This window comes from Habropoda laboriosa, unplaced genomic scaffold (genome assembly GCF_001263275.1).
Source record: "Habropoda laboriosa isolate 0110345459 unplaced genomic scaffold, ASM126327v1 scaffold295, whole genome shotgun sequence".
Taxonomy (NCBI): Eukaryota; Metazoa; Arthropoda; class Insecta; order Hymenoptera; family Apidae; genus Habropoda; species Habropoda laboriosa.
Window position 1 is genome coordinate 59,039 of NW_017100429.1, and position 8,240 is coordinate 67,278.

The 8,240-nt window shown below is 40.5% G+C and overlaps 2 protein-coding genes across 2 annotated transcripts; both read left to right on the forward strand.

Moving 5' to 3' along the window:
- Window positions 1-659: 659 nt before the first annotated feature.
- Window positions 660-4,658, forward strand: LOC108575676 (transcription factor Sp2-like). Its single transcript, XM_017938536.1, is given in 10 exon segments — window positions 660-855; window positions 1,320-1,520; window positions 1,579-1,884; window positions 1,960-2,362; window positions 2,432-2,616; window positions 2,691-2,780; window positions 2,848-3,144; window positions 3,224-3,924; window positions 3,988-4,282; window positions 4,392-4,658. Coding segments are annotated over 9 exon segments (2,481 nt in total). The 5' UTR covers window positions 660-855; window positions 1,320-1,481; the 3' UTR covers window positions 4,557-4,658.
- A 1,457-nt stretch (window positions 4,659-6,115) lies between these two features.
- On the forward strand, window positions 6,116-8,009 carry LOC108575714 (formin-like protein 14). The gene is made up of 4 exons (XM_017938594.1): window positions 6,116-6,269; window positions 6,339-6,634; window positions 6,696-7,347; window positions 7,830-8,009. The coding sequence occupies exons 1-4, from the start codon at window positions 6,116-6,118 to the stop codon at window positions 7,916-7,918; spliced, it is 1,191 nt and encodes a 396-aa protein (XP_017794083.1). The 3' UTR covers window positions 7,919-8,009.
- The last annotated feature ends 231 nt before the right edge of the window (window positions 8,010-8,240 follow it).

Here is an 8,240-nt window from a genome sequence, read left to right on the forward strand (position 1 = left end):
AACGAACCTCTGCTCCGGTCACGACCAATCAGCGCGCTCGTACGCACAGTTGGCGGACGGCGACGTTGCCACCTCGTGTACCGCCCCACGGCGAAAGTAGTCCTCTCATAGCGGTATTCGTAGCCCTGTTTTCGCGAGGGACGGCCGACTGACACGTTGCTGGTCTACGTGCACGTGTTGAAATCACGTTGAAATCGGATCGTGTGTTAGGTGATATAGAATCGAGTATAGAATCGTAGGAGTTTGGTTTTGGAGGCTCCGCAAGCGTCGAGCCAGGACAGGGAATATTGGCTCGACTCGTATCCGTACTTTTGGCGGCAACTTTAAACGCAGCGTCGATTCCCTAGTGTTACCAAGCGAGTTGATCGAACCAGTGACAACAGATACACTAATTTTTAGATAATTACGATTTTATTGAGATAAAAGAGATTTCTCGGACTAGAGAGAGGCGGAGGTATCGACCAAAGGAGGCGAGCGTAGATCGTCGACCGCGATCGCTGACCGCCCAGTGCGCGCGCGCGCGTCCTAGTTCGTATGTGTATATCAGTGCCTGCGTGTGTGCATCTGTAAACGTTCCTTTTTTCCTCGTAACAAGAATTTCCTTCTATGATGTTAAAATCTATCACGCGCGAAGGGATCGTTCGAATTATTCGTCGAAGTCCATAATGGCGGCCCCAGCAAAACAGGAAGTGTAACGGCGCAGAAGGGGCTGTAGCGGGTTCCTCGAGGGAAATAAGCGGGAGGGCAGAATAGACGTTTCTGTGGAGAAGCACGTGCCGTTCGCGAGTTAGGTGGAGTCCCATGTGCAAAGTGGGTGGAGGCTGCATCGCGAGGCTGCCTTCCCCGTTATCGCAGGTTGGTGAATGTATGAGTGAGCGGACGGCTGGCCAGGCGACCGAGTGGGCGGGTGTGACGACACACGGTGCGCCTCTGTGTCGGTGGGTATGCGCGTCCTTGCTACGGCGTGCGATATTTCGAGCGGCGGCGGGTGGGGCGGCTGCGACAGGGGCGTAGAGAGGCGGTCCTCGATTGGGTTCTCGAGGAGTGCTCTCTCTGGCCTTCTTTGTCTCCGGAGAGTGGTCCTCGCACGTGTCGATATATCGTGTTCGAGCCGTTGATGTTTCTTACCCGTGTATACGCGTGCACCGTGTTGTCCTCTTAAGTTTTACTTTGGAAATATTGGTTAGGAATAAGGGAGTCCAGATGCAGTCTTGGAGTGGCAGGGTTGTTGCGATTGTGGCTAAGTCGGTGAAGATCCATGTTTTAAATAGCCATACAGTGGAATAGAACGAGACTAATGCATGATTGAATTTTTCCAGATTAAACGCTCACCGAGCGAGCGTTTTCGCGTATCGAAGTGTGAATAGACGGCCCAAGTTGGTATAGCAAAGAATGGATTCCTAGCATAAGGGTGCTCAACGTAAAATTAGCGTTGACGTCGGCGTTATTTGCGTTTGTGAGGATACACGACGGATATTTTCATGATGAAACGAAGCGTTGATGGAAGGAACATCACTCAGGTAAGATTACCTTTTCCATTCTTGATTCATAGAAATTAATGGAACTGATAAATAATAGGAGGAGATAGAAGACCATGATCCTCTGCAAACGCAGCAGCAACAACAGGATGAGTCTGACCAGCAGCAGCAACAATTGGAACAACAAAGTACCCAGCCACAGATTCGTTTCTTGAGTGCAAATGTTCTGCAACAGTTGCAACAGCAGCAGGACATACAACAGCAAGCGCAGCAGCAGCAACAGCCACAAGTTATTACTTTACAGCAACTGCAAAACTTTGTGCCTTTACAAACTCAACAGCCACAACATGATCAGCCGAGAGCACAAACTATATCTGTGCAATCTTTACCACAGCAATTCTTGCAGGTGAGAGAAGTGATCTTTAGAAGAATGATAAATGATTGGATTATTTCTTCTTTTAAGATACAATGATTGCTTTAGGGTGCTCAATTGATCAGTACTCAGACCCAAGCTGCTCTTCAACAGCAACAGCAACAAACACAGCAACAGCAGACACAGCAGCAGCCTCAACAACAGCAGCCACAACAGCAACTCAGTTACAGTGTTATACCACAGATGCAAACTGTTAACATTGATGGCCAAGAAGCACTTTTCATTCCATCCTCTGCTATGTCTGCTGCAGGTGGGCATCATCAAAGCCAGCCCACCATGCAGTTTGCTACAGCTAATGGGCAACAAGTTCAGCTTGCTAGTCAGCAAGTACAACTGGCTAATGGGCAGACTATTATTACACCACAACCAGTTAGTTTGATAAGGGCACCCAATGTCTTTCCTACTTCTATCATACAGAATATCACTGGGCAAACTGTTCAACTACCAACAGGTATATATTCATAAGTAATTATCAAGTATGTTTCATAAAGCACTTAGTTTAATATTTTTTATATTACAGGACAAAGTGTTCAAGTTAGACCACTTCAATTCCCTATGCAGCATGTTCAGCAAACTGTGCCTGTACAAGTACCGGTCACTGCCAGTAATGGACAAACCGTGTATCAAACTGTGCATTTTCCTGTTCAAGCATTGTCTAGTGTCTTCAATGTGCCTGCCACACAAATGATACCGCAAATTACCCAAGTATGTTATAAAAGTAGAATAAAAATTTTTCGGTAATATAAAAATTGTATATATTGTTTGAAATTTCCTTGCAGCAAATCCCACAAGTAGCACAAATAATTACACCAAATGGTCAAATTCAGCAGGTCCAAATCGCCAACTTACCACAACTTCAAAGTTTACAGGTGAGTGTAAAATAAAATAATTTTCTATGTCGTGATGATATATTACCAAGTGGTATTGGTATCACAGAGTCAACAAGTAACGCAAGTAGCTCAACAAGTAGCTCAACAACAAGCACAGCAGCAAGTAGTGCAACAGCAAGCCCAACCACAAGTAGTGCAATCTGTACAACAACAGCAACAAGCAGCTCAAGCGCAAGTTCAGCAGCAGCAGCAGCAACAACAAGTACAACAAGTTGTTCAACAAGTGATCCAACAACAGCAACAGCAGCAACAGCAGGTCCAACAAGCGCAACAACAATCCTCTGCACCATCCTCGACTGTAGCAACTTGGAGCACGACGGTAACAACCCCAAGCAACGTTCAGGTAAAAGACAATAAATGGATTAATTATTTTTTTAAGTTTAATTTATCAAACGTTTCTTCTCATTGAATTTTTTTTATAGGTGCTTGGAATTGGTGCACTTGGGAGACCAGTGCCAGGGACCAGTAACGTAATCACTACGAAGGATGGACAGAAAATTGATGTGCAAACGTTGTCAGCTTTAACTAGACCACCAGAGGCAGTCGAAGGTGATATCAAAGTAACCAGTATTGATGCCAGGCAATTAGCCAGTTATTCTTCTTACTTGTCTTTATTCAAGAAATATTAATATTTCAATTTTACAGGGACGCAAGCTCAACAACTAACTTTAATTCCTGCATCTGCGTTAGCGAACCTAACTGCCCAACAAGGTAACATGATGAGGGGCGTTGGCAGTGGAAGTATAATGCAACTTCAACCAGCCACAGGAATGAACGCAACGAACGGTTTTCTTCAATCGATACCGGTGCAAAATATTCCAGGCCTGGGTAATGTGCAAGTTATACCTGCAAGTGCTCTTCAGCCTGCTACTGTTCAAACGCTACCTGCAACGGCAGCTGCGCCTATTGTGGCTGCTCCAACTGTGCAATTAGACTCTAACGATCCGACAAAGTGGCAAATTCTGCAAACTCTTCAGTCAAATAACACATTAACAACACCTACCCCTACGTCTCATCAACATCAAGTAACAACTGCAGCATCCACAAACGTTGAAACAGATTCCAGTAAGCAACATCGTAGGAGAGTTGCTTGCACGTGTCCCAATTGTGGCGATGGTGATAGGTAATTATTTTCAAAATAATTTTTATTCAATAAGGTTTATAAATTGTACATTTATTTGTATAGGAACAGAGATATGACCAGGAAAAGGCAACACGTTTGTCACATAGCAGGTTGCAATAAAGTGTATGGAAAAACAAGTCATCTCAGAGCTCATTTAAGGTGGCACACTGGTGAAAGACCGTTTGTTTGTAGTTGGATATTTTGTGGTAAGAAATTCACTAGGTCAGATGAGCTTCAGAGGCACCGTAGAACTCACACAGGAGAGAAGAGATTTCAGTGTCCTGAGTGTACGAAAAAGTTCATGCGATCGGACCATTTGACAAAGCACATAAAGACACATACGAAGATTCGAAGTACGGTAAGAGAAGTTGTAGTCTAAGTGGGTCTACTTCGTTTCTAAACGAGAGCAGCAGAGTGAAAGGATAATTAAATTAGGGTTAATTTTTATAGTTTCTTTTCTATTGTAGGAAGCAGCTACTTCGACGCAGGAAGGCTCTTCTGACAGTCAATCTTCTACGGAAGAGAAAATTATTATCGCTCTACATAAAGACACGGAACAGTCTGATATTGTTATATCCGAGCAAATGGACGAAATAAAAGCTCAACCAACAAATCATGTAACGAACGAATAGAAAAAGAATTAAAATCGTGCTCGTATCTGAGAGTGTTTAGAAGTCAAAAAGGAAAAATTGTTGGTTGAACGTTGGTTGTTGTTTTACGTTAACGACATCGATGAAAGATTGGATTTTATTGAATAAATGTAGCATGTACATTGTATACCGCAGTTTCTGCGACGAAGTGAAAAAGAGAGGGAACTTTTTACAGGGATTATTATCATAATTCATATAGTGTATGATCTATTTTTATATTGACGAATGGATTCTGTAAATATGTACATATAAAATTGTATATTAATTGTATAAAAAGAAACTTTTGCACAAAATGAATTTTACACTTATAAACGGTTTTTGATATTACGACTCGTAGAGATGTTCAGTCTTTCACCTTATTATAGCAGAATTTTTATGGCACATAGGGACAATAACGTTGCATTCGATTAATCTCTTTTCAGGCATGATACTTGGATAAATATAATATACAAAATAAAATGATGAAAGGTAAGATGTTTAATTGCTTTTATTCACTATGATAAAATATCAAAAGTTTTCTCGAAAAGAAAACCTTGTTGTATCACCTGTATATCTGTACGTTATTGTATGTTAATTATATTTCCTAAATTAACATATATTTCGTATTCCTTGTGCTTTTTTTTTTATAATTTTAGCATAACGTGCAAAACATTTCACATCATTAGCAATAAATTTTGTCAAACATTACAAAAACTATTTATCATTTCCTCGTATTTAATAAATTAAAAAAACAATGCTTTATTATTTCCGACTTCTGGAACGAATGAACCAATAAGGAAACAATTACTAGGCGGAATGTTTAAAAAGGGATGCGTTGTTCCCTAATGGAAATCGAGGATGCAGATCTCTACTCGATGACCAATGAGAACACGGTTACAAGAGAAAGATACTGTTCTCGTTTCAGTGGCAGGACTTTAAGACCTCCCAGGTGTGGTGTATTCAGGTGTATTCGACGTGTGCATGTTCGATCGAATATGACTCGTCGATGCTATAAACAAACGGCGTATTCTTATCGGGATGTACATTCATTCGATCATCTGTACGCGTGACGGGTCGATCTGGGCTTATACACGTAAAAAACAGCGGTGCACTTGAATCGCTTCGCCCCTGGAAAATTTTGGAATGTTGTGGGTTCTATTCGTTCATAGTGAATCAGAAACGGACACAAAGTGCGGTAGTTTCAAAGATCGTCCCGCTGTGGGTGCAAAATCTTTCTGTCAATTTTAGGTAAACAATTTTGTAATACATATTTATTAAATTTTAGATATATATTATTAGAGTATAAAGATCAGTAGTACGATAGTACAACAATAGAGAAAATATGGAAATTATTTTTGCTCTAACCTAATTGTAGTGTTTTCTCTGTAGGAGGTCTAATCTTATCTTTTAAAATGTACTTCAGCCATTATACATTCTACCACCCACAATTTAATTCGACCGGAAGAATTTACTGTTTTTTAGTAATACAATCATTTTGTTTTCTTCTTTTTTTTCATTAATTTGTTAGGAGTGGCAAGTATTTTTGCATAAATTGAACAAGGATGCCTGCACCACCTCCACCTCCACCTATTATCTTCAATGCATCCAGCTCTGGTGCAACAGAACAAGATAGGAGTTTACTCCTTCAGTCAATCAGAGCTGGGAAAACATTAAAGAAAACTGTGACTGTAGATAAGAGTATACCTGCAGTTAGTGGTATGTTATGGAATATACACATTTCTTATGGATAATATTTTTGTTACAGTTAATATATTGTTCTTTTAGGTAGAGTAAAGGGTGAGCTAGGAAACTCTTCTTCCTCAAATACCAGGGAAAATAGTTCTAATGTAGTAAGCAGTGGAATTAATGTTACCAGTAATGGAGGACCTATAGGGTTAGGTGGATTATTTTCTAGTGGTATGCCTAAACTAAAGCCTACAGGACTCAGGACTACTTCAGGTGAAAAGAACCAGAACAATGTAAATAATACAAATTTTGGTCAGTCCACTGTCCCTTGCATAAAAAGAGGTCCACCTCCAGTTCCACCATCAGCTATTCAAAAGCAACAGATATTTGCTCAGGTAAACATACTGAAGAAGCTATATTATTAAATATACTAAAAGATTTTATGTAACATTTTAGAAGGCCAACTCAACACAAGGACAAACTACTACAGACTCTGCAAATTCCAATGCAGAGGCACCCAAGGGATTTGGGAAACCTACTCTTGCACCTAAACCACCTTCAACTCCATCAACTACATTGCACAAACCATCTCCACCTCCTAAGAAATTGAATTTAACTACAGGAGGAAGTGTGTCTAGAGCACAAAGTATGCGATTGCCCAGGTCACCTCCTGTGCTAGCTCCAACTACACCTTCTCTTCATCAGTCTCAAGATTGCCTGAATGAAACACAACCAAGGCCTACGAATAGAATTCTCAGACACCCGGTCGCCAAACCTCCCTCTCCTCCTACTTTTAGAGCAAATAATACAGCTACCACCGCGACCAGAGTGGCACCTCCACCACCTTCAAGAATTACTGTCAGCGCTCCTGGTATACCACCTCCTCCTCCACCTCTTCCTCATCGCCCAGCTCCCACCCATCAGAGACTCGCTCCGCCGCCGCCGCCACCGCCAACACCTCCAACAAGGAGTTCTTCCATGCGCAACGGCCAAACCATGAGCACTCTAGACCTAGAGATACGATACGCGGACATGTTTCATTCTATCGCGAATTTCCCGCCACCGGAACCATTCAGAGGGTTTCAAAAAATCTACAGCAGCAGAAACGGTAAGAACAATAAGTTTGAAAGTCAGTCATACTCTTTCTTGAATCATACTATTAGACGATATACCGCTGAATTATTTCAGTAAGTTTTTAGTTGTCCTCTGCTGCACACGTGCATTTCTAAGATTATGCATATCAAATTTATTCATACATGTGATTTAATGCTGCTGATGAGTCACTATATCAGATTCCTATTTCATAGATTAATCAATTTGCTATGATTCCATGCATGGACGAAAGACATATTTCATTGCTTGTAAATTTTTGTAAGATAAAGTAATAAAAGTATTGTGATACCAATGTAGTTTATTGATAAATTTTAGATCTGGATTAACACACGCCTAATCTTTTAAACTAATTAATTTTTCTACGCTGAATTCAACACTGCACTGAATGCACGTTAAAGCACAAGTAATAACCGCTTACTTATCGAGCGAAGTTTAATCTCATTCAATGGAATGTAACTGAATGTTTGAAAATTCCAGCGGCAAAGCAGCAGGCTCCTGCACCACCCATGCAAATGTCTTCTATATCCAATACAATGGTACCATTAAATACATCATCTGGGGGTTAACTGTGGCAATACAGTACAACTTCTTTGGCACATTAAACGTTTTCAAGTAATTCGTCTTATTTATTGTTATACAATTAGTGTTAATCATTTTCGAAGCATTATTATACGACAAATGGAAAAAGGCTAGACAAATGAAAACAGATCATATTAAAAAAGGAAGACTCGAAATAAAAGTATTAAAACGATCAACTATTCTAAATTAAATGAACATTTTATTTTATCGAAACAAAGTAAAATGTCAATTTTAATTTTCTAACGTGATAGCTCTACTTTCTTTTTTCTGTTTTGTGAGTCATGGTATAAGACTGTGTTGAATTAGAAC